Source organism: Mobula hypostoma, chromosome 4, assembly GCF_963921235.1.
Source record: "Mobula hypostoma chromosome 4, sMobHyp1.1, whole genome shotgun sequence".
In the NCBI taxonomy this organism is placed as follows: domain Eukaryota; kingdom Metazoa; phylum Chordata; class Chondrichthyes; order Myliobatiformes; family Myliobatidae; genus Mobula; species Mobula hypostoma.
The window spans coordinates 177,069,756-177,097,455 of NC_086100.1; the positions used below are offsets into that span (position 1 = coordinate 177,069,756).

Genomic DNA, 27,700 nt, shown 5'->3' on the forward strand with positions numbered 1-27,700 from the left:
CTCAGTTCCTCATTCCATCTACCCAGGGCAATATTTCACCCTTTTGCTTATCAAGAATCTATCCACTTCTGATTTTAAAAGATTCAGAGACTCAAAACCCTGCTTTCACAGCCCTTAGAGGAACAGAGTTACAAAGGCTCATGATCACCAGATTGATTCCTGGGATGGCGGGACTTTCATATGAAGAAAGACTGGATGAATTGGGCTTGTACTCGTTGGAATTTAGAAGATTGAGGGGGGATCTCATTGAAACGTATAAGATCCTAAAGGGATTGGACAGGCTAGATGCAGGAAGATTGTTCCCGATGTTGGGGAAGTCCAGAACGAGGGGTCACAGTTGGAGGATAGAGAGGAAGCCTTTTAGGACCGAGATTAGGAAAAACTTCTTCACACAGAGAGTGGTGAATCTGTGGAATTCTCTGCCACAGGAAACAGTTGAGGCCAGTTCATTGGCTATATTTAAGAGGGAGTTAGATATGGCCCTTGTGGCTACGGGGGTCAGGGGGTATGGAGGGAAGGCTGGGGCGGGGTTCTGAGTTGGATGATCAGCCATGATCATAATAAATGGCGGTGCAGGCTCGAAGGGCCGAATGGCCTACTCCTGCACCTATTTTCTATGTTTCTATCCTCCGAGGGAAAAAAAATGCCTCATTTCTCTTTTTAAATGGGTCACTCTACAACTGAATGATCCCTCATTTTTTAACAGCGATCCTGGTTTTCAATTCTCCTATCAGAGGACACATCCTTTTCACATCCACTTTGGAAAGCACGTTTCCCTCAGCACCTTGGGGATCTTGGGGATCCAGCAACCATTTCTGGTTGGGGTTTCTGAATATATCTGGAATAGTAACCAGTTAGTACATAATATGCTCAGCATTGAGCTGTGGTTTGAATCCTTTTTAAAAACAGGATTACATACAGTATTTGCCCTTGTGTGGTAATCCTTTGGGAAGCAAGGTTTCTTTAAGAGATGGTGTGATTTTGCTATTTTCTGCTTTGGCAAGGGACGTTAATGCAAAATGGCTCAGCATGACATCTAAAACTTCGACAAATTTCTATAGATGTGTGGCGGAGAGTATATTGACTGATTGCATCACAACCTGGCATGGAAACATCAATGTCCTTAGTTGGAAAATCCTACAAAAAGTACAAAAATCCTATAGCTGAGTCCATCATGGGTAAAGCCCTTCTCATTATTGACCACATCTACATGGAGCATTGTCACAGGAAAGCAGCATCCATCATCAAGGATCCCTACCACCCAGGCCATGCTCTCTTCTTGCTGCTTCCATCAGGAAGAAGGTACAGGGGCCTCAGGACTCACACCACCAGTTATTACCCCTCAGTCATCAGGCTCTTGAACCGGTGGGGATAACTTCACTTGCCCCATCAATGAACAGTTCCCATAACCTATGGACTCACTTTCAAAGACTCTTCATCTCATGTTCTCAATATTTATCGCTTATTTATTTAATATTATTATTTCCTTTTTTTCTTTTGTATTTGCACAGGTTGTTGTCTTTTGTACACTGGTAGTTTGCCCATCCTGTTGGGTGCAGTCTTTCATTGATTCTATTGTGTTTCTTGGATTTACTGTGTATGCCCACAAGAAAACAAATCTCAGGGTTATATAAGGTGACATATATGTACTTTGATAATAAATTTACTTTAAACTTTGAACAAGAAAAGTTTCTCATTGTATCTTGGTACATGTAACAACAATAAACCAGTAATAACTTGAACCAATTGTTGAAGAATCTTGTTCCTCTGTTTATCTGTAACTAGGAGGGTTTACATTAACTTGATTGCCTCAACACTGTTAGCTGAAAGCAAGGTGGGTTTCCTATTCACATTGACAGTATCAATTGCTTTGCATACCCATCTTTCTTATGAACACAATTCACGATTTAATGGAATTAGGAAAACATTGAAGGCAGCATAGTGGTGTAGCCAGTGGAGCTGCTGAATCACACATCCCAAGACCTAGGTTAATCCTAATCTCTGATGCTCCGCATGTAGAGTTTGCATGTTCTCCCTGTGACCCTATGACTTCCTCTGGGTGCTCCAGTTTTTTTCCCACATCAATATGCCAGAGTGCTAGTTAGGAGGTTAATTGGCCATTGTGAATTGGCACTGGTACATAGGTGAGTGACAGAATCTGGGAGTATGCAGAGAAAGAGGTGGACTAGTATAAGTGGGTGGCTGATGGTCAGTGTGGGCCTATTAGACCAAGGCCCTGTTTCCATGCTCTACCTTATGACCCTATCACTCTATAAGGCTTGATGACTATGAATAAACTTGTGCTTGTAACTTCCAAGGTGATGGGGTTTGAGTTGGCAGAATTCAATGAAGTCCTCGATGCTGGAAATCTGGAACAATAGCAGGTCTTTTACCTGACATGTTAACTCCATTACTCTTTACTGATGCTGCCTGAGTGTTTCCAGCATTTTCTGCTTGCATTTGGTTCAGTTAAATAGGTTGCTCCACGGTCTTGGAGAAAATGTAACTAAACTCACAACTCTTTTCATCCCTTGTCACTAGTTACTTTTCCAACAATATTACGGCCAAGCAAACATCAAGTAAAAAAAAATGTGCTTCTGTGCAGATGGCTCCTTTATTGTTATCATCCAACCACTAGAGGGAGATGATATCAATCCAGTCACAATAAATCTATTTAAGAAACTAACATTCTGTAGATGTTGGTAATCTGAAATAAAAACTGTAAATGCGGGAAACGCTCAGCAGGTCAGACAGCAGCTGTAAAGGGAATTAACATTTCAGGTTAAAGGAATTTAATAAGAAATGCTAATTATTTCTGTTCAGCCTGACCAGGGTATTGCGTTATTAAGTATATGTGAGTTTAGCCTCCACAGTGTTTTCCTCATTTTCCTTTCCAGGATTAGAGACATAGAGACTGGGCTATGATCCGACAGATCAATTGTTGCAATATTACAGTTTTTTATCCTGAGTCTATCTGTATTAAAGATAAAGAAATAGTCTATCCTTGAATAGGCTGAATGAGGGAAAGAGTAATATGTATAATCTTTACTAGTAGGGTGTAATTCCCTCCAGACATCTATAATTCCCAACTCCTCCATCAATGAATTCACTTTCCGAGTCAGAGGTTTATTCTGAGTAACTATTCTTGAAGAATCTAATATAGGATTTAATCTAATATTAAAATCCCCTCCACAAATTACTACCCCTCGAGAACTGACCATTAGGTCAAAAATGTGTCTATAAAATGACCATTCACTACCTGGAGGAGCATAAACATCCAGCAACGTTATTTCTGTACCTTCTATTCTTCCTGTGATTTTTACAAACCGTCCTTCTTTGTCTCTAGTCTCTGAAATATGTTCATAATTAAGAGTACTTGATATTAAAGTAGCCACCCCTCTTTTGTGACTCAATTTATATGATGAATAAAATACATGCTTAAAGCCCATTCTTTTTAATTTTCCATGTTCAGATTGGCTCATGTGTTTCCTGGAGGAAAGCTATTTGTGCCCTCTCTTTTTTCAATTTAGACATAATCTTATTTCTTTTAATTGGATTCAAAACCCCATTAACATTATAGGAAATTATTTTTACCAATTCAGTTTGCATTTTTCTCTAGTAGAAAAAAAGCACTCTCCTTTTCTAACCAAACAGTAAGCAATCCCTTCTCAACAGTAAACCAAGACATATAACCACACCCTAGACATTTCTGAACGTATAACATTTGAAAATTTTCCCCGACTTCCCACAGTGAGGCCTGAGCACCGACCCGCCTCAGTTCAGAGGGATAACCTCTATCTTCACCCTGTGTTAGAGGGCCCTCAGCAGTTTGAATAATCATAGAGAATTTTCTCCTATTTATGTCTCGACCATATTGCTATCATTCAAGTTATTCCGCCTAGATTATTTTCAGTTACCAGTTTTCATTTTACTTTTAAGTCCGATTTACTCTTTTCAGTCATTCTCTTAATTAATCTGTATTCTCTGTACATTCGCGTCTGAATATTTGCAGCTTTTCCTTGTAGTTTGACACTCTGTTTCGAGTGGAGCGTCCTCGCCCCACTAACTGCCACGACTTCTGCCGCATCCTCTGCAGTAGCGACTCCGGTTGGGTGATAACTCTAATAGGTAGTCCCCGGTCCGCCAGGTCCGACGTTGCCTCCTCCACCGTAGCGTAAGTTTTTGTCCCTTCGTCGTAAAAGACTCTCAGCCGAGCTGGATACAGGGTCTGGAATCTGATGTTGTTTTCCTTCAGGACTCCCCGTGTTTCCGTATATTCCTTCCGTCTGGCAAGAATCCCCGGTGCGTAGTCGTGGTCTAAACTGATTTTACAGTTCCACATGAAACCTTTCTTTTGCCATGCTCTTTTAAGCACCTCTTCCTTCGTTCTGTAACTGAGAAATCTGATCAGAATCGATCTGGGCTGGGCGCCTGCCGGAGGCTGTGGTGCCAATGCGCAGTGAGCCCTTTCTATCTGTAGGTCTTTTGCGGCCGGTATATCAAGGTTCTCTCTAAGCAGCTTCTCCACGAAGGGAATCATCAATCCGGGTTTACCTTCGGTTCCTTCGGGAACTCCGTAGCTCCTCACATTTTCCCTTCTCGAGCGGCCTTCTTGATCTATTAGTTTCCACTGGAGTTGATCTTGTAGCTTCAGCATTTCTGCTATCACTTCCTCGGCATTTTGTAGCTTCTCTTCAATTCCAACAATCCTCGCTTCGGCTTCATCTATCCGCGAGTTAGTTTTTACTATTTCTCCTTTAATATCTTCCAGCTGTTTGCTGTTATCTTGTCGGAACTCGCGAATCTCTCCGAGAATCAAAGACAGAGTCACCGATTCCCCCTCATTATCTCCGTCCTGGCTTGCCGTGGGGGAGCTAGGCCCGTCGCCTTGCTGCATCTCTTTATGTTTATCAGCCTTCGAAGCGGACTTTTTATTCTTGTTCTTAGACATCATCCTTGCCCCTTTTATTAATATAGTTATGCAATATTAAGTATTTGTCTAAATTCGATTTTGGGGCAGTTTACCTTCTTTTTTGTCGAGAGACCTTTTCCTTACGCCGCCATTCCCTTGATGACCCCGAAGTCCCCTGACTGACCAGGGTATTGCAAGCAGTTTTTGTTTTTAAACTCTTATTGGAAAGATTCTTAAAGAATTGTTGCACTTTCCTATCATCCTATATCTGACAAGTTGCAACTGGAAGGGGTGTCCTTTTAGAACGGAGATAAAGAGAAATTTCTTTAGCCAGAGAGTGGTGAATCTGTGGAATTTGTTGCCACAGGTGGCTGTGAAGGCCAAGTCTTTACATATGTTTAAGGCAGGAGTTGATACATTCTTGAATGGTCAAGGTATGAAGGGATACAGGGAAAAAGCAGGAGATTAGGACTGAGAGGAAAAATGGATCAACAATGATGAAATGCTGGAGCAGACTCGATGGCCCAAATGACCTAATTCTGCTGCTATCTCTTAGGGTCTTATGGAATTGGAGCTGGTTTATTATCCTTACATATACAGTGAAAAACTTGACTTGCATACTGTTCACAGAGAGCAGATCATTACACAGTGCACTGCAGTAGAGCAAGGTAAAGCAATAACAGAGTGCAGTAAAGTGTAACAGCTACAGTGAAAGTGCATTGCGGGCAAACAATAGAGTGTGTAAGATCATAACACAGTAGATTATGAGATCAAGAGTCCAATGTTATCATACTAGACAACTATTTAATAGTTTTATAAAAGCAGTGTTGAAACTGTCATTGAGCCTGGTGGCACGTACTTTCAGTCTTTTGTATCTTCTGCCTGATTGAAGATGGGAGAAGAGAGAATGTCTAGGGTGGTGGGGCCTTTGATTATGCTGGCTCTTTACTGAGGCAGCGAGAGGTATATACTGAGTTCATGGAAGGGAGGCTGGTTTCTGTGCTGTGCTGAGCTGTGTTGACAACTCTGCAATTTCTTGTGGTCACCTGCAGAGCAGCTGTGCTCCTGCAGATGTGGATTTATCTTCAGTAAAAGTGTATCTTAAAGTTGCCAGCCAAGTTATCAACAAGACTTAGGGACCACATTAACCACAGCCATGCTGGAAGCAACTATAGGTTCAGGCAAGCTGCTGAATTCATCTTGTCAAAATCAGCTTTGATAAATATCACCCCGAGTACTTTGGAAAAGTTGGCATGAGGAATTACTATCTAAAGAAGAGCCACTTATCCCCTCCCATCATAAACCTGGATTCATTCTGTGTACTAGTTAGTGAATACATCAGATGGAGAAGCCTGAAGAAGCATCTCTGATCATCCCTGTCACCCGTGGTTACTATGAGGTTCTGGGAAAGGAAGGACTGAAAAACAGCCAGTTGCTGTCAGGAACTTCAGCAGGAGAGCAGAGAGAACACCAGGGGATCTGGCAGGTCTCATTAACCAATGGCAGAAATTTTGATGCAAAAACAGAGAAACTCCGGAAAGACGAAGGCCTGATCAGTATTTTTCTCTTTCTGTGTTTGGTTTCCTTCTACTTCCTAACAACACTGTTGAAACAGGGGCCTTCATTTTATTTTATCTAGAGATACAGCACAGAACAGGACCTTACAGTCCAATGAGCCGCAGCACCCAGCAACCCACCTGTTTAACACTAGTCTAATCACAGGACAATTTACAATCAACAATTAATCTACTAAAATGCATACTTACCTCATTATTCCTTAGCATTTATATAATCCTTAAAATTCTGCACACCTTTGGCTTGGTTCTAAATTTATTAGCAAGATTGTGGGAGTGCCACTTAAATTACACCTTAACTTATCGTTTCATACAAAGCCTTCAGAACCTACCATCCACATGCTGAATACCATCCCCACGCTGACAGACAAATAAGCTGTTCTATGTAAAATTCCTCACCAACTAAGAACTAAGCTTTGTTACGAGGTGGCCCAATGCTATCAGAATATCAGGGCACAATGCAGTAAAGGAGATGAAAGATGTTGTTATTTAACAACAGAGGAACTTCTTTGCTTCTCTGCTTTGGGAGCCAAGAGGCATTTTTCAATGCTGAGTAACAGCCTGGTTTGTTACATCACAAACCTGTGTTTGAATTGCCACAACATCTTGACTGGTTTAGAATAATTGTTACTTAGATTTAGCTATTATAAACAAGGAAGGTTCTTCCTACAAGTAAATGATTCAAAGACCAAGGTATACAGATTTAAAACTTTATGGAAAAAATTCAGACCATGTGGGGAAGATGTTTTTCACTCAGAGAGAAGCTAAGATCTGAAATTCACTGTCTGCAAAGGTGACAGAGCAGAATCAACCAGGATCTTCAAAAGGGAATTGTGGATTGAAGGGATCATCGTCAGCCAAAGGGCCCATACATCATGGGCTGAAGAACCTGTATATCTTAGGCCAAAGGGCCTGTACATCTTGACTGAAGGACCTGAACATCGTGGGCAAAAGGGCCTGTACATTGTGGGCCAAAGGGACTGTCCATCATACGCCAAAGGGGCCTGTACATTGTGGGCTGAAGAGCCTGACATCATGGGCCAAAGGGGCCTGTATTGTGCTGTAAAGTTCTATATTGAATTGAATAGATATGGCTGAACAAAATATTTTGGCAGGACAATGGGGAAAGAGCATGGGAATGGAATTGATGGAATTACTCCATATGGAGTTTGGGTAAACATAAAGAGCCAAAGGACCTCTTTCTGTGCCAGAACAATAGAACAAATTTATGATTCTAAGGTGCATTTACATGGACTGCAAATTGATCTTAATCCTGGACCCGGCAGCCCATGATTTCCATGCCTTGGCTGAAACATCATAGACTGAGGGATTGCTCGTAGGGTGGCAACAGGGACATGTGAAAGTTGGAAGGTTAATAGGGCACAACCCCCGTTCACTACTCCCAATAATCTAGTGAGGTTACGGACAACTGCACACATGCCCACTAAGATGCTCGCATGATACCTCTTACAGAAAGAGACTGTCTATATACAATGCCTTTCAAGGACATTTCATCTCATCGATATTTATTGTTTATTTATTTATTATTATTAACTCTTTCTTTCTGTATTTGCACATTTTGTTGCCTTTGCACATTGGTTGAATGCCTAAGTAGGTGCAGTCTTTCACAGATTCTATTATGGTTATTATTCTATTATGGATTTATTGACAATGCTCATAAGAAAATGAATTCAGGGCTGTATATGGTGACATATATGTACTTCGATAATAAATTTACTTTGAACTTTGAACTAAGAACTTTCAAACTTTGTATTTTTGAACTTTCAACTTCTGAACTTTGATCCACTCCAACAGTACAATATTTTAAGGAAAAGGTCTTGACTAGATAGGATGGTGTCAGAAAGTACCTCTTCCTTCAATGTGAAGAATAATTTTGCAATTCTTTCTCATAGAATGCTGTTCAGACAGGGACTTAGGAGAACCTTCCAGTAAAATGGTGCCACGTTTGGTCGCAGTCGCCTTTCCGGGTCCAACAAGTGGTGCAAATGTTTGCCTTAAACATTTTTGCTTGTGATTGCAAGACCCTGTTGGACATTGGTAACACAAAATACTGCAAATCTTGTTCACTGGTGAGACTGACGGTGGGGGAGCTGAGTTCTTGAGCAGAACAGGCCATCGTGCCACAGCATTGCCTGTTACAGCTAGCAGGAGGCAATGAGGGAGAGAACAGAGTCACGACAAGTGCGCTGAAATCCAGAATGGGTTGGGGGCTATGCCCCTGCAGGCTGACTCTCCTGTCGGTGCTGTTCTACAACGTTCACTCCCACGAAGACAAGCTGGATTGCCTTTGTCTGCATCTGACCCAGCACAAGATGAGCAACTGCTACATGCTTGTTTTTGCGGAAACATGGCTCCAGGACAACATCCCAGATACCATCAATCCTCAGGCCATGTCACTCAGGGACACTTACTCATATTATTGTGTGACTGTCTGTGCTGTTGTAACTATTTTACATCAAACTGCTTGCTGTGAGTTTGCATCCGTTTTATCTACCGGGTGAGTTCAGCCACGCCATATTACTTGTTGTCTACATTCTGCCTTCCCGATGAAGTCCCGATGCTGCGTGTGATGTCATACACACCACCGTCACAGGACTCCAGATTCAACACCCCAATGCGCTTATTGCAGTATCAGGAGACTTCAACCATGTTTCTCTCTTGACGATCCTACCCACCTCAAATCAGTTTGTCAAGTGTCATACAAGAGAAAACAAAACATTGGATTTTTTGTATGCAAAAGCTGCATAGCTCTTCCCCCACTAGGAAGATCAGATCACAACCTAATTCGTCTCATGCCCTTGTATAAGCCCAAAGTATCACAACAGCTAGTTACCACCAAGACAGTAAAGATATGGTCTCCAGAGGCCATCAAGGCCTTGAAGGGCTGCTTCGAGGTTCCTGACTGGAATATCCTTTGTAAACCAGAAGGGGAGGACATTAACGGACTAACTGATTGCATCACTGGCTATATCAACTTCTGTGTTGTCACTGAAATACCATCAAGGACTGATCACTGCTTCCCCAACCAAACCATGGGTCATCAGTGGTCTTCTCAACCACAGAAAGAAAGCCTTTAGATCAGGAGATGGGGAGGGATTGAATCATGCGCAGAGAGAGCTAAAGGAGAAAATCAAGGTGGCTAAAGAGGAATACGGGAGAGAGCTGGAGAACAAGTTTGGGCAGAGTAGCTCACGGGAGGTGTGGAGAGGCATGGAGGACATCACTGGCTTCAATCAGTCTAGCTGTAGAGCCTCAGGATGCAGCTGTGAACAGGCTAATGAGTTAAACCAATTCTCCAATAGGTTTGACAATTACCCTCCTGTTCACAGACCCATCAGTACCCCAGTCCAGGCGCAGAGGCATCCACTGCTCCCTCAACACCAATGCCTCCCCTCTCTCCTCCTCCCTCCTCCCCACTCCAGTTCAACACATGGATGAACAAGATAGGTTACTACAGTCTACATCCCCTCCTTGCCCTGCACCTACCATCCAGACCTCCACATACCAACTGCTATCATCCCAATCCTCACCTCCCCAGCCCTCACCTTCCACCAGCTCCCTTGTTGTCATGAGCTCCCCTTCACTACTGAGCAGGTGAGAAGGGTTCTGGGGAAATTCAGACACAGCAAATCATTGGGACCAGATGGTGTGAACCCCAAGGTCCTGAAGGAGTGTGCTGAGTAGCTGTGAGAAGTTATCCAGTGAATTTTCAATCTGAGTCTCAGCTTGGAAAGGGTCCTGACTGTGGAAAACCTCATGTGTGGTCCCAGCACCCAGGAAGGGCCGACCGAAAGTCTTGAATGACTACCGTCCAGTGGCCCTGACCTCACACATCATGAAGACCCTAGAGGGGCTGGTCCTGGCTCACCTCTGACCCTTGGTCAGATCAGCCCTCGATCCCTTGCATCTTATCTACCAGGAATACATTGGAGTCAACGATGCTGTCATCTACCTGCTAAACAGAGCCCGCTCCCATTTGGATAAGCAGGATAGCACTGTGAGGATCATGTTTTTTGATTTCTCAAATGCCTTCAATACCATACAGCCCTCATTGATGAGGGAAAAGCTTCATTCAATGCAGGTTGGCACTTCCATCATATCCTGGATAATGGACTACCTGACTGGCAGACCACAGTTTGTGTGACTTCAGAGCTGTGTGTCAGACATGGCTATAAGCAGCAACGGGGCCCCACAGGGGACTGTATTGGCTCCCTTCCTGTTTACTCTATATACCTCGGACTTCAGATACAACACTTAGTCATGTCATCTGCAGACATTCTCTGATGACTCAGCAATAGTTGGGTGTATAAAGGGAGGATGGGAGGATGAATACAGGGCCCTGGTGGAGGACGTTGTCAAATGGTGCAAGCTGAATCATCTGCAGCTCAACATAAGTAAGACAGAGGAGATGGCGATCGACTTTAGGAAGACTAAGCCTGCACTGCCTCCTGTTACTATTGATGGTGAGGACCTACACCTGGATCACAGACTTGAGTGGAGCACCAACACAGCAGCTGTGCACAAGAAGGGCCAGAGTCACCTCTACTTCCAGAGGAGACTGAGGTCCTTTGGAGTATGCAGGCCTCTCCTTCACATGTTCTACCAGTCTGCATATTCCAAAGGACCTGTATTTATCCTCCCACCTAAGGCATGAGAATCATGGGCTACCAGTTCCAGGATTAAGATCAAATTACATTCCATGTAAATGCACCTTACAATCATAAATTTGTTCTATTGTTATTGAGCCTGTTGGCATCACCTGTGTTGATGCCATTGCCCCAGTAAGATTATACTGTACAATCTTCAATGTGGTGGTGCGCTGGGGCAATGGCATCAACATGGATGATGCCAACAGGCTCAATAAACTGATTAAAAAAGCTTGTTCTGCTGTAGGAGTCAAACTGGACACACTGGAGGACCCTACAGAAAATCTTGGCAATTCTGGACAATGTTTCTCATCCACTGCATGCCATCTTGGCTGAATAGAGGACCACTTTCAGTAACAGACTAAGACAACTGTGCTGCTCCAAAGAGCACTATATGAGGTCATTGTTAACCTCGGCCATTAGGCTCTATAATGAGACAACCTATAGCCAGGGAAGTGATGAGCCCCTCCTGTTTATCTGTTTGAGGTAACATTTTTTATTCTTTCTTACTTCTCTTATAATATTTGTATATCTGTGCACTTGTAATGCTGCTGTAATATTGTAATTTCACTGGGGGTCAATAAAGTATCTATCTATCTACCTATGCATGCAGTCTGCTGTGTGTGACTGTACATACTGTATTTTGCACTTTGGCCCCAGAGGAACACTGTTACATTTACCTGGATGCATGTTTATGGTACCTTCCAGAAGACCACAATTTGTCGTAGGCTTAGGAGGTGCCTCAATAACCTGGAGAGTTATGTTAGCTAGAGTTAGTGTCTTGTGCTTTGGGTGTTGGTAGGGTCACCCATGCCAAACAAACCAAAGGGTAGGGGCCTTTATACAGCTCTCATTACATGCACATGCAGCTCAACTCGTTGAGTGATTATGCAGAAAGCTTGAAGTTAATAACTCATCAGTTAATTACTCATCAGGGGTGATTGATAAGTTCGTGGCCTAAGGTAGAAGGCGATGAGTTATTAACTTCAAACTTTCTGCATACTCACTCAAAGAGTTGAACTGCATGTGCATGTAACGAGAGCTGTATAACTCATCTCCTTCTACCTTAGGCCACAAACTTATCAATCACCCTTGCTGTGGACACTTTCTGCAGGTCCAAGGTCCATATGCTCCACGACCACTGGACTAAGTGTGTAAATGTAGGAGGGGACTATGTTGAAAAATAAATGTGCTAGGTTTTCTAAAATTGATTCCTTCTACCTTAGGCCATGAACTTATCAATCACCCCTCCTATGTGTGATGGTACAGACAGACAGAGACGTTGTTGCCCTAAACACCAGCAGTATAATGGGCAGTGAGTAAGTATGTTCTTGGCACAATGACAATCAAACTTGAACTTGAATACCTAAGTTAATGGTTCTTGGATCAAGAACCTACGAATGATGAAGATACCGATTAGCCATGGTCTCAGGGATTGGTGGTATACTATCAATGGGCTTAATAGACAACCTGTGTTAGTGAGCAGAATTGGTTTGGAGACCCAGTTTACCAATTGTAATTAACTAGTGTACTGGAATAGTAAAGTTACTTCATAAGCTGACTCACCTGCTCTTTCGAAGAGAGTGTTGGATGCACAAATTTCCTGTAGAGAACACTGGAGCCTTTCGTGTAGGGGGAGAGCAGCCAGATTACAAAGGCAATCTTAAGTTCATAATAGAACGGAAACCTGGCCAAAGAAGAAAAGATGTTTCTAAGGAATATCTCATCTGTCCTTATAGAATAAGAGTACACAAGATGCTCACATTAAAAGCTTTCAGCTTTAACCATTTTCTACCACAGATGTATACATACACACACTCACACACATTAAATGTGCACTCACTAATACATATGTATACATGCATGTTATGTTGGAGAGAGTGCAGAGCTTATTTATTTATTACTATTATTGTTGTACTTTATTTTTTCTCAAGCTGGTAAAACCTGAGATACTGAAATAGCCAAGCACACTCATTTGTCAATTGCTAGTAATTTTCAGATTATTCTCATAGTAGGCCTAATTGTTTAATGCTGTTGTGTAGTGACTTTGGAATGATACCAGATTTAGATATTACTATTGGGGCAACATATACCCTTTTCATGTTCCATGGTCTTTCAGTTTCCTCTTTTAATTCAGCATACTTCAGGTGTTTTTCACTTTGTGATTTCTGTATGTTATGTGTGTTTGCAATGGCAATATCTATTAAGTAAGCTGTTCTGGCCTGTTTATTCTGTAACATTATATCTGGACAGTTATTATGGATTGTCCTATCTGTAAGGTCGTAATATAAATTGTAGCACTCTGACTCTAAAACTGGATTTGGCTTGTATTTATAGTAAGGTATGGTGTCTTTTTTGAGTATGTGTTTTAAAGCAAGATCTTGGTGAATGATATTTGCCACTTGATTCTGCCTGTGTAAGTAATCAGATTGATTTAAACTGCTGCAGGATCCTGTAATGTGTTCAATTGTTTCTGGTTTCCCTTGGCATTTTCTGCATTTACCATCTTGAATTTGTTGGTCTTTTATTATGCATTTTTGATCATTTTTTGTGCTAATTGCCTGGTCCTGTATTGCCACAGGGAGCCCCTCTGTTTCTGGGAGAAGTCTCTATCTCTGAGCCAGGTATTTGATGCTTCCTTATTGACATCTACTCTGCTCAGATCATGGGGATGTCTTCCACAGAGTGTCATGCTCTTCCATTGGTTAACTTAAACTTCTGCAGTGATCATTGCTTCCTTTTTCTGGGTTGTGCTTTCATTTAAGTTTAGTGGTGTATATTTCTTATCAGAATTGCATATGCTTGCATGGAGTGCTGAATCCTGTTTTCGTTGATGAAAATATATCCTTAGAAGTTTTATCTGACTGCTGTGTAAACTTTGATCCCTCTTCCTCCTTCTGTCCTAGGTAAGGTTAACCTAAGTGTGTTCCAGTGTACACAGTGTTTTCTAAAATTCGTCATTTCAGTTCTTATTTTTCTTGGTAAATTTTTTGGATCGGTTTCAGACTAATTATTATTGTTCCTTCTTTTTTTTCTTTCTTTTTGTATTTGCTCAGCTTGTTGCCTTTTGCACGCTAGCGGTCCACCCTGTTGATGTGGTCTTTTATTGATTCTATTACGGTATTGTATGTTCTGAGAATGCCCGCAAGAAAATGAATATGGTGACCAGATTCATGTGACATCATCAAAAGAGTTTATTTTACAATGCAAGCAGATGATTTTCAAAATAGAATTAAATATACCTGAAAGGGAAAAGCTTGCATGCACTATGGAAAGGTCAGGATGATGAGATTAATTGGATCCATCTTCCAAAAAGCCAGTCGAGATGTGTGGAATTAAAGAGCCTTCATGTGTATCCAGCTCCCACTAACAATGGGCGTGTATTGATCAAACAATTAAGTCGATTAGAGAGTGAGATCATGCCTGGCTGTGAACAAATTGGATCTCTGGGGCAATGGACACGAGCGGCTTTTAAATCTGTTTCTCTACATTCCTCTGTGTGATTAGAATATTTTCCATTTCATCTTTGGAAAGAAGGATACGCTGGGAGAGTTGAGCTGAGATGGAAGACAATGTTACTAAATGCAGGGCAGGGTCGAGGACACATTAGAAGTCTCCGTCAGTCTAATTCCCATGTCCTTACTAAGTACAGCAGATGCAGCTGCCTTTACAGCATAGTATGTCCCATTTACCAAGCCTGAGCCCTTCCTGGTTCCATTGCCAATAAGCACCAATAGTCTGCAGAGTCCCACTGATGCTTGACTGACACTGTCCAAATTTATTTCACTACAGAGTCCCACATCCCACAAATCTTTATTGTGGACTCAATATGAACCAAATCCCCAGGGAGAATTAGTTCATGACGTCCAAATTGCCTCTTCCTGTGCCATAAATCTCGATGATTCTGTTAGGATCAGCGGCCAGTTCTAAACCTATTGTGCCACTAGTCTCTCTGAATCTGATTCTACAATCTGCAGTAATTTTGGTCTAAATGCAGAAATGATTTAATTTAGCAAGAAAAGCAAATTTAAAGAAGTTTGAAAAAGTCAAGATAGTTGATAGTGGATATGAATGGACTAGATGGGCCAAAAGACCTTTTTTCTGTGCTGCAATGCTCTATGACTCTATGGATAGAGATTGGCAAGGCTTTCCAAGCAGAATGACTCAGTGTGTGGCACATCTCCATAAAACGTGTAAACACTCAGTTGACAGCAGAGCACAAGCAGAAAAATTGTGCTAAAGTTCTAATCAATGCTGGGTGGAGGGGGGGACGGGCAATTACCTTTACATTAAATATTCCTGGCACATCACTGTTAACAATGTACCCATTGTATTCCGTTGAATGTAATGTGCAGTTATTTCAGTGTCTGAATAATCATGATGAGCTCTGGAGTGTGTGTCGGGGGGCGGGGGGGGGGGTGGTAGGCTGTGGCGAAAATAATCATGGTATCGACCAGTTTGGATGCACGTTCTCTTCCTCTCCTGGGAAATTCTACAAATCAGATCAGATTATTTTATTTTATTTAGAGATACAGCACAGGGTTACAGATGCTTCTGGCACAAGGAGCCTGCACCACCCAATTACACCAGGGTGCAATGAAATTCTTTCCACACTTGAAGCTCACAGAGAAATCGGCATTCATGGTAATAACAAGTAAAACAATAAATTCAACAACAACGGCAAAAAGCAGAACAATGCAAAAATTCTACAGTTTCCAAAATTTCAACACTGCACTTTTCATAAAAAGCTCACAATTTAAAACATTTAATGGTCCTTATTAAATGCAAGGAATTAAAACTGCTACAATAGATGAAGCCTGTGAAAGGGAACTTGGCCCTACAAATGCAGAAGGATCAAGCTATTTGCCTCAACTGTGGCTAAAAGCATTTTCCAGCTTGAAGGATGTAATGCTGAGGTTTTAAATGGTGTTGGTCAGACCGCACTTGGAGGATGTAATGCTGAGGTTTTATATGGTGTTGGTCAGACCGCACTTGAAGGATGTAATGCTGAGGTTTTATATGGTGTTGGTCAGACCGCACTTGGAAAATGTAATGCTGCGTTTTTATATGGTGTTGGTCAGACCGCACTTGAAGGATGTAATGCTGGGGTTTTATATGGTGTTGGTCAGACCGCACTTGAAGGATGTAATGCTGAGGTTTTATATGGTGTTGGTCAGACCGCACTTGGAGGATGTAATGCTGGGGTTTTATATGGTGTTGGTCAGACCACACTTGGAGGATGTAATGCTGAGTTTTTATATGGTGTTAGTCAGACCGCACTTGAAGGATGTAATGCTGAGTTTTTATATGGTGTTGGTCAGACCGCACTTGGAGGATGTAATGCTGAGGTTTTATATGCTGTTGGTCAGACCGCAATTGGAGGGTGTAATGCTGAGGTTTTATATGGTGTTGGTCAGACCGCACTTGAAGGATGTAATGCTGAGTTTTTATATGGTGTTGGTCAGACCGCACTTGGAGGATGTAATGCTGAGGTTTTATATGGTGTTGGTCAGACCGCAATTGGAGGGTGTAATGCTGAGGTTTTATATGGTGTTGGTCAGACCGCACTTGGAGGATGTAATGCTGGGGTTTTATATGGTGTTGGTCAGACCACACTTGAAGGATGTAATGCTGAGGTTTTATATGGTGTTGGTCAGACCGCACTTGGAAAATGTAATGCTGAGTTTTTATATGGTGTTGGTCAGACCGCACTTGAAGGATGTAATGCTGGGGTTTTATATGGTGTTGGTCAGACCGCACTTGAAGGATGTAATGCTGAGGTTTTATATGGTGTTGGTCAGACCGCACTTGAAGGATGTAATGCTGGGGTTTTATATGCTGTTGGTCAGACCGCACTTGGAGGATGTTATGCTGAGGTTTTATATGGTGTTGGTCAGACCACACTTGAAGGATGTAATGCTGAGTTTTTATATGGTGTTGGTCAGACCGCACTTGGAGGATGTAATGCTGAGGTTTTATATGGTGTTGGTCAGACTGCACTTGGAGTATTGTGAGCAGTTTTGGACCCCTAATGAAGAAAAGATATGTTCGTATTGGAGAAGGTCCAGAGGAGGTTCACAAGAATGATCCCGAGAATGAAAAGGTTAACACACGAGGAGCGTTGGATGACTCTGGGCCTGTACACTCTGGAGTTTAGAAGAATGAGGGGGGATCTCACTGAAAGCTATCAAATATTGAAAGGCCTAGACAAGAGTGAACATGGAGAGAATGTTTCCTGTAGTGGGGGAGTCTAGGACTAGAGAGAACAGCCTCGGAATAGAAGACTGTCTCTTTAGAACAGAGATGAGGAAGAATTTCATTACCCAGAGGGTCCGAATCTGTGGAATTCATTGCCACAGACAGCTGTGGAGGCCAAGTCATTGGATACATTTAAGCAGAGGTTGATAGGTTCTTCAGTATGGGTATCAAAGGTTACAGGGAAAAGGCAGGAGTATGGGGTTGAGAGGGATAATAAATCAGTCCTGACGGAATAGCAGAGCATACTCGAAGGGCCAAATGGCTTAATTTTTCTCCTATATCCTACTGTCTTATTGTCTAAGTCATGTTGTCTGTCTGTATTGCAATGACTTGACAAATGAATTATATCCCTTCAATGTAATTTGGATGTACGTATCTCTATACATTTCTATCCCTTGAACTGAAGGGGTAACTTCATTCAATTTCACTTGTTCCCATTGAAATGATCCCACAACCACACGATCAAGTTTATCTATACCTGCTCATGCTGTTTCAATGCCTGATGCGAGAACCTACACACTGGATAGAAGCTTCCTTCACTGTGCTATCAGAATTTGGAAAAGCCTTCCAGGTGCTGTGGTTGGAAACATCTGTGACGATAGGGTCCAAGCCTTCAAGAGTCGAGTGCACAAACACCTATCATCTCTGGGAGGGAAGACGCATGCTTCTTCATAAACTATCATGAAGGGGACCAGGATGGCAATGCTTGGTTGTTGGTAGGTAGGGTTAACACCTGACTTTCAAGAGCACTTGTGAGTTATGTTCCAGCTGGACTTAGTCCTTAAACTGCTGGAGAACAGTGTGGAAAGAACAGGTGCTGTTTTCTCCCGGTAGGGATTAGGTTTTAGTTCCAAGTGCTCCTGCCACGTTTTGTCACCCTGCAACCTTATCCTTCAATCTCTTTGAATTACGGAGGACAGCATGTGTATAAATGTCTCTCTCCAGCAGACTTCATCATGATCATCATGACTCCAGTATTTCTACTATTTTTTAATGTTTCTTAATTGTACATATGATTTTTTTGGGTTCTATCACTGAGCAGCAGTGAGTCATCTGATTGGTCTATTAGGGTTCTCTTCAGGATCTAGTTGACTTGATCAGCATTTCTGACCTGGCTAATGTTCACAATTGCACTTAATTAAAAAAAACAATGGACTCACTTTCAATGTCTCTCCATCTCATGTTCTCCATATTTATTGTTTATTTATTTTTTATTATTGTTGCTTCTTTTTGCATCTGCACAGTTTGTTGTCTTCTGCACACTGGATGAACAACCTAATTGAGTGGTCTTTCATTGATTATGTTATATATATTATTCTATAGATTTGTTGAATATGCTCGCAAGAAAAGGGTTGTATATGGTGACATATATGTTTGCATTCACCACACTTTACCATTCAACTCTGAGGTTTACATTACAGTAAGTTCAGAATCAATGCTGGGATGCAATAAAATTAAAGATTGAATCTTACCATGGAAGAAATAGGTCTGTAAATGTTTCCGCTGTAGTGAACAGTGCAAATATGATCCAGTACATCATCCATTTTACCTGGTTTATAGAACAAATTTAAAACACGTTGGCTGAAGGTATGAAGACAAGGTACAATTTGTGCATCAAATTCATTTTCTTTATTAATAAATAAGTTGTTCCATGATTTAAACATGCTAAAATTAATGTTTATAAAATATTTCTCTACAATAAATTGTTTTTTTCAATTATGCTGAACCTGAAATGCAGAACAGACTCGATGCACCAAATGGACTAATTCTGCTCCTGTGTCTTATGGTCTAATGGTATCCACATCGTCTAGTCACCCTTTGGTCATATTGGGAATAACCAGCTGCATTACTCGGGGGAAAAAGGAAGGTCTGTGTAATTTAGCTGCTTAACTGCACCCACACATTACCCAAGGATCAAGAAAATAGGAACAGGAGTTGATCACTAGAACCCTCAAACCTAGTGATCTACCCCAGGCCTCAGCTCCTCTACACAAGATCCTCATACCTCTCTATCCCCAAATCTTTAAAAAATGTACCTGCCTCCACTTCAACTACCTACAAAAATCTGGGCTCCCCAACTGACAACTTCTACAGGTATACAGTAGAAAGCATTCTGACTGGCTACATCACGGCTTGGTAAGAAATCTCCAATGCACAGGACTCAACCAGTTCTATCATGGATACAGGTCTACCCATGATTGAGGACATCTACAAGAGGCAATGTCTTGGGAAGGTGCTATCCATCAAGAAGCAACCCCACCATGTTATTTGGCAGGAAGAACAGGAGCCTGAAACCCACACCTCAAGGCATAACAACAGCCTCTTCCCTACTGCCATCTAGCGCTTGAACTGAACTAAAAAATCCCAACACTGCCTCAGATTATGACATGACATTGATTTTGTTTATTTTGTCATGTAAGTTATGAATAAGTGATGTTAATTTAAGTTTATTTTAACTTACGATTGTCATGTTTGCTCTATACTGTGCTACAACTGCAGAAATCTAATTTTTGTGGCATTTATTCCCCAGGTTTATTGACCAGGACAATAAACCTGGTTTGAACTCCCTGGAGCAGGGAGATGCCGAGATTCTCTACACTTTGTGAGAAGAAATTCTTCAGTTTCAAATGTACTCTTATTGAAGAAACTCCAACAAGAAAAACATCTCAAGATTGCCCTTCAGATCTTATATGTTTCAATAATATTACCCTTATTCTTCCAATTTCTAAAGAATCCCAATCTAATATTTTTAGCTATTCAAGACTGGACAACCCTCTCATCCCAGAAATTAGTTTAGCAAATCTCTTCTAATATGATATCCTTTATTAAGTAACAATTTCAAAAATGTATACATTATTCCACTTGTGGCCTCATCAGTATCCTATATAATCATAACAATAATCTTTTTCTTTACACACTCTAGTATTTAAAGGCAATATGCCATTTGCTTCTTGCTTGTTATGTACACCTGTTTTTGTTGCACTTGCTTGCTAACATATTGTGGTTGGAGCTTCAGAAAACCTAGATCGCTCTCTACTGCACCTACTTACTGTCTCTCTCCATTTAGAGAACTGTCTGCCTTTTCTTTTCTTTTATTTAAAGCACAATCTAACACTTTCTTACCTAAAACCCTATTTGCCATGCTTTTGCTCTCTCATTCATCTATATACAGTATATCCTGTTGGAGAATCCAAATATCCTCATTCCAACATGCCTTTCCATCTATTCTTAGAGACCTTACACTCTATTTCCTCCTTCTGCAATTCATTCATATTGATGGCAAATAATCCAGGCACTGATCTTGGGGTGACAATGTGAGCTCTCTAGTCTGAAAAAGATCCATTTATGCCACTCTCTCCCTTCCAGTCTTCAGTCCATGTTAACAAACCTCTCCCAATACCGTAAGTTCTAATATCGTGCACTAACCTATTATGTGGCACCTTATCAACCCTGACATTAAGGCAGTATCCATCATTAAGGACCCCCATCACCCAGGATGTGCCATCTTTTCATTGCTACTATCAGGGAGGAGGTACAGGAGCCTGAAGGCACACGCTCAATGATTCAGGATCAGCTTTTTCCCCTCAGCCATCAGATTTCTGATAGACATTGAACGCATGAACACTACCTCATTACTTTTTTTTCTCTTTTTGCACTACTTATTTAATTTAACTTCTATATATACTGCTTACCATAATTTACAGTTTTTATTACAGTGGCATGCAAAAGTTTGGGCACCCCGGTCAAAATTCCTGTTACTGTGAATAGCTAAGTGAGTAAAAGATGAACTGATTTCCAAAAGGTATAAAGTTAAAGATGACACATTTCTTTAATATTTTAAGCAAGAAAACTTTTTTATTTCCATCTTTTACAGTTTCAAAATAACAAAAAAGGAAAAGGGCCCGAAGCAAAAGTTTGGGCACACTGCATGACAGTACTTAGTAACACCCTCTTTGGCAAGTATCACAGCTTGTGAACACTTTTTGTGGCCAGCGAAGAGTATCTCACTTCTTGTTTGGGGGATTTTTGCCCATTCTTCCTTGCAAAAGGCTTCTAGTTCTGTTAGATTCTTCGGCCGTCTTGCATGCACTGCTCTTTTGAGGTCTATCCACAGATTCTCAATGATGTTTAAGTCAGGAGACTGTGAGGGCCATGGCAAAACCTGCAGTTTGCACCTCTTGAGGTAGTCCATTGTGGATTTTGAGGTGTGTTTAGGTTCATTATCCTGTTGTAGAAGCCATCCTCTTTTCATTTTCGGCTTTTTAACAGACATTTGTGATGTTTGCTTCCAGAATTTTCTGGTATTTAATTGAATTCATTCTTTCCTCTACCAGTGAAATGTTCCCCGTGCCACTGGCTACAACACAAGCCCAAAGCATGATCGATCCACCCCCGTGCTTAACAGTTGGAGAAGTGTTCTTTTCATGAAATTCTGCACCCTTTTTTCTCCAAACATACCTTTGCTCATTGTGTCCAAAAAGTTCTATTTTAACTTCATCAGTCCACAGGACTTGTTTCCAAAATGCATCAGGCTTATTTAGATGTTCCTTTGAACCTTTTGAATAGAACTTTCTGGCCGCATCGCACAGAACTAGAAACCTTTAGCAAGGAAGAATGGGTGAAAATCCCCCAAACAAGAAGTGAAATACTCTTAGCTGGCTACAAAAAAGCATTTACAAGCTGTGATACTTGCCAAAGGGGGTGTTACTAAGTACTGCCATGCAAGGTGCCCAAACTTTTGCTTCGGGCCCTTTTCCTTTTTTGTTATTTTGAAACTGTAAAAGATGGAAATAAAAAAGTTTTCTTGCTTAAAATATTAAAGAAATGTGTCATCTTTAACTTTATGCCTTTTGGAAATCAGTTCATCTTTTACTCACTTAGCTATTCACAGTAACAGGAATTTTGACCGGGATGCCCAAACTTCTGCATGCCACTGTATGTATTACAATATACTGCATAATAACAAATTTCACAACACATGCTATAGAACTATAGAACCATAGAACACTACAGCACAGAAAACAGGTCATTCAGCCCTTCTAGTTTGTGCCGAAACATTATTCTGCTAGTCGCATTGACCTGCATCCAGTCCATAACCGTCCAGACCTCTCCCATCCATGTACCTATGCAATTTATTCTTAAAACTTAAGAGTGAGCCCACATTTACCATGTCAGATGGCAGCTGGTTCCACACTCCCACCACTTTCTGAGTGAAGAAGTTCCCCCTAATGTTCCACCTAAACCTTTCCCCTTTCACCCTAAAGCCATGTCCTTTCATATTTATCTCTCCTAATCTAAGTGGAAAGAGCCTATTCACAATTACTCTGTCTGTACCCCTTATAATTTTGTAAACCTCTATCAAATCTCCCCTTATTCTTCTACGCTCCAAGGAATAAAGTCCTAACCTGTTCAATCTTTCCCTGTAACTCAACTCCTGAAGACCCGGCAACATCCTAGTAAATCTTCTCTGCACTCTTTCAATCTTATTTATATCCTTCCTATAATTAGGTGACCAGAACTGTACACAACACTCCAAATTTGGCCTCACCAATGTCTTATACAACCTCCCCATAACATCCTAACTCCTATACTCAATACTTTGATTTATGAATGCCAGGATGCCAAAAGCCTTCTTTACAACCATGGGGAATTATTTTTCTGAACTCCCAAATCTCTTTGTTCCTCCGCACTCCTTGGTGCCCTACCATTGACTGTGTTATGTCCTACCTTGATTTGTCCTTCCAATGCCAGTGATATTAAAAACCTGATTCTGATTCTGAATAGAAATAAATGATAAAATAGAGCTTGCAAAATTCACATTGCACCAAATAAAATTAGACTGCACTTTGCTAGCAGAATACAAATCCTCTCATTCACTGACTAAATACACAGTTCTTTATTCTACACCGTCATAAGTCACGTAAGACAGAGCTCAAAGCACAGTTGCTATCTGTACATAGGATGTAATGGTACCTTCAGTTACATTTCGTTTTGTATATCTGTATTCAAATATTATGTACATTCATGAAAACTAATAGTGTGCAATTTTCAAAATATACAGCACCATAAAAGGAATTTATTCCCTATTGTATATGTACATTGTTTTCTTTCTCCCTCTCTCACTTTCTCTCTCTCTTTCTCTTTCTCTCTCTCTCTCTCTCTCTCTCACACACACACACACACACACACGCAGAGAGCTAAATTCAATCCATACATGTTACCATATCAAGCATTTATTGCATGAAACAGAGGATAAATTTCCACCTTCCTGATTACTGTAAAATAAGAATGATCAGGATTGAGTATATTAAAACAATTTGCAATACAATTAAAAAGCAGCAATAGAACTAAATTCATGTTATCAAATTTTCCATAAGTGTTAAGGGGACAGTTTATTTCTTGCAAACTTCTTTCCTCTCCTTTCCATTTCCTACTCTTGTGTTTTTACCACCAGTGCATTATCCCATCCAGTGATTCAGGAGCATCTGGGAGTTATGGAGCAGCTCCAACAAAGGCAAGCATCATGTTCCCATTTATTGCAAAGAAGTTGGGGTTTAGGAATGGGGAGGTTTTGTTGCAGTTGTACAGGGGAGGCTACATCTAGAACACTGTGACACACATCAAAGTTGCTGGTGAACGCAGCAGGCCAGGCAGCATCTCTAGGAAGAGGTACAGTCGATGTTTCAGGCCGAGACCCTTCAAACGTCGACTGTACCTCTTCCTACAGATGCTGCCTGGCCTGCTGCGTTCACCAGCAACTTTGATGTGTGTTGCTTGAATTTCCAGCATCTGCAGAATTCCTGTTGTTTGCGTTTCTAGAACTCTGTGCACAGCTTTGGGCCTCCTTATCTAGGAGCATTGGAGATGCTAGAAGATCTCAGCAGGTCAGGCTACAACCACAGAGGGAATGAACAGATGGCACTCCAGGCCAAGATACTTCCTCAAAAATGAAGATTTCTGCTGTTCTTTTCCCTCCACAGATGCTGCCTGACCCGAAGACTTTCTCCAGCTGTTTGCTTTTTACTCCAGATTTCAACATCTGCAGCCTCTTGTGTCTCCAGAACCAAAGCAATTGTTTATGATGTAATGATTAGTTCTCTCCTCTCAGTTTTGTTCTTTTCTCTGATCACTTATCAATATTCAAGCTTCTCACGGTCCAACTACTAATCAGTAATTTACCTTGTTTTCCTCCTATCCGTAGCCATCTTTGGTGGTTACCTACAGCATACTTAGTGTTCTACCCCCTAGCACCATTCCCAACTATTTTAATCAAATAAAGAGAGATTTCAGGATGGCGAAGGGATATGGGAAACTGGAATCATTCCCAGGCTTTCCCTGTAAGGAGTTGTTCTTTGATTTCTTAATAAAATATACATAATCAGATTGGGAACTACAAATACAAATTTAAGGAATTTCACAGAACAAGGAGAGACCTTTGGAGAAAATTTTTAATGCAGTGAGTTACTGATATCTGGAATATGCTGGCTGAAGTAGATTCAATTGCAACTGTCAAACGGGTATTAAATATAAACTTGAACAGGTGGAAAAAATTTACAGGATAGGGTATTAGAATAATCAGGTATTGTTACAGATAAACGTGTGGGAATAATTAGATAGTGTTGCAGAGCCAAAATGGGATAAATGGTCTCTTTCTGTGCTCACTTAGTGAAAATGCTCAGGGGATGAAGAGCGCTGTTCCATCTAAGCTCACCGGTGCACAACTGTGCAGTAACTGAAATGCTTTCACACACATAGCCTTTGTTGCCATGCAGCTAAAATTTTCTTTCATATAATGTGCCGTGCAGTTTCCAGGCCATACAAAGCTGGGGCACACAGCTGTAAGAAAAATTAGAGGGCACATTGGTGGTGAAGGAAATTGTCCTAAGCTGAAATCTTAGTAGAGCTGAGAAAAGTTATTCCACAATTTTGGTGCTATTGAAGGAATGCTGACCACAACCGCGGCAAAAACTAAAACTAAATGTCAATACTTACATATTCTTTGACATTCTTTGTCTTTACAGCCTTGTATGAAGAATAAGCTGGATAGAGTGTGCCAAAAATCAGCCTACAAAAGATGACATCTGTTACAATAATGCACATCATATGCCAATGAAGTATTAGCAGAAGAGGGAATCACAATACTAATTGACATCCCTAGAGAAGAGCATCTCAAATATTAGCTGTAACTCAGTGGGGTAGCCTTCTTGCCTTTAATCTGATTGGTTCAAGTGCCTGTCCAAAAACGTGAGCCCAAAGTCCAAGCTAATACTAAATTAAACTGTTGGGTGAACTGTCTTTTATATATGACATTCAACTATGGACTAAACTGCCTTCTCAGGAGGACTCTCTGATGAAAAGATTGAGTAGTACCATTTGTAATTGCATCAAGCCACACGTGATTCTAAAAAGGGTTGATAGGTTAACTATTAAGAGATTGTTTTCTGTTATCCAGAAAGTAAGGTTAGCGGGCATATTCTCAGGATAAATGACTGGCCATTCACAAATGAGTTGACAAGAAAATGGCTTACACAGAGCTATAAATCATTGCTGTGGATGTTCAAATTTGAGATCGATAGGTTTTCAGGCACTTAAGGGAATCAGGCAAGAAAGTTAATGAGGCACCATTGAAGGGCATAAGGACTTTGAGCAATTATGTGGCCTGTTCCTCCTCCCAGTTCTTATATTGGTACATTTTAAATCCCACCAACATTTATAAAACAGATAACCTGGCACCTATTGCATTGTTCCATGTTGCTGTGTGGAATCTGGCCGCACTAGACAATAATTACATTTCAAAGGTAATTGATTACTTTGGGATGCCCAGGGATACTGAAAGGCTCTATCTAAATGGAAGCTTCTTTCAATAGAATGGCATCAAATGACTGAAATGAGTTAAAAATCAGAACCAAAATTTCTTTATTGGCTCAATAGCAACTCAGGTGGAGAACTATTCCTTACAGTGAAAGACTGTGGGTATACTGCATGTTCAAAAACAGTAGTGCAGCACAGTTGGCTTGGAAAGTATTGGTTTTGGTTTATCATTGTCACAAATACTGAGCTACAGTGAAAAGTTTGCCTTGCATACTGTTCGTACAGATCAATTCATTACACAGTAATCACATTGAGCTTAAGGTTTAAAAAGGACAGCACAATAGTGTGCTGGTTAGTGTATTGCTCTACAGCACCAGTAACCTGGGTTCAGTTCCCGCCGTTGTCCTTAAGGAACTTGTACATTTTCCCAGTGACCACATGGGTTTCCTCCCGGTGCTCTGGTTTCCTCCCACAGTCCAAAGACGTACCAGTTAGTAGGTCAATAGATCTCACGGGTATAATTGGGCAGCACGGGCTCATTGGGCCAGAAGTGTCCTTTACCATATCGTATCTCTAAAAAACAATTGAAAACTAAACAACTAAAAAACAAATGAAAGCGCTCCCAGATTTGTGAGCGGGTTAAGATGTTACAGAAGCATACTGGAGTTTGAAAGGTTCTCAAGATGAGAGTCCCAAGGGCTGGTGGCCCAATGTACACAGTTAAGATCTTGAAATAAAGACTGAGGAGCCAACCCTTCAGATAGGATGGGTTATCAGGAGCCAATGTGACTATTAACAAAGGGAGCTGAACTAACAATTCCTTTCCATATCAAGTCAAGTCAAGTCACTTTTTATTGTCATTTCAACCATAACTGTTGGTACAGTACACAGTAAAAACGAGACAATGTTTTTCAGGGCCATGGTGCTACATGAAACAATACAAAAACTACACTAGAGTACAGACCTATCCAGGACTGCATAAAGTGCACAAAACAGAGCAGGAACTACAATAAATAATAAACAAGATAATAGGCACAGTAGCGGGCAGTAGGTTGGTGTCAGTCCAGGCTCTGGGTATTGAGGAGTCTGATGGCTTGGGGTAAAAAACTGTTACATAGTCTGTCGTGAGAGCCCAAATGCTTCGGTGCCTTTTGCCAGATGGCAGGAGGGAGAAGAGTTTGTATGAGGGGTCCGTGGGGTCCTTCATAATGCTGTTTGCTTTGTGGATGCAGTGTGTGGTGTAAATGTCTGTGATGGTGGGAAGAGAGACCCTGATGATCTTCTCAGCTGACCTCACTATCCACTGCAGGGTCTTGCGATCCGAGATGGTGCAATTTCTGAACCAGGCAGTGATGCAGCTGCTCAGGATGCTCTCAATACAACCTCTGTAGAAAGTGGTGAGGATGAGGAGTGAGAGATGGACTTTTCTCAGTCTTCACAGAAAGTAGAGACGCTGCTGGGCTTTCTTTGCTATGGAG

At 41.2% G+C, this 27,700-nt stretch overlaps 1 protein-coding gene across 5 annotated transcripts in view; it reads right to left on the reverse strand.

Annotated features, from left to right (window-relative positions):
- The window catches only part of reep1 (receptor accessory protein 1), a 101,698-nt gene that overhangs the window by 49,111 nt on the left and 24,887 nt on the right, over positions 1-27,700 (reverse strand). For 4 of the 5 annotated variants that reach the window (XM_063047063.1, XM_063047064.1, XM_063047060.1 and 1 more), the window contains exons 1-3: positions 25,404-25,514; positions 18,884-18,960; positions 12,720-12,840 (exon numbers count right to left, since the gene is read on the reverse strand). In XM_063047063.1, coding sequence (XP_062903133.1) covers positions 12,720-12,840; positions 18,884-18,960; positions 25,404-25,514 — 309 coding nt within the window. Of the gene's footprint in view, positions 1-12,719; positions 12,841-18,883; positions 18,961-25,403; positions 25,515-27,700 lie in introns of those variants that run through there. The other variant, XM_063047061.1, reaches the window with a different exon arrangement.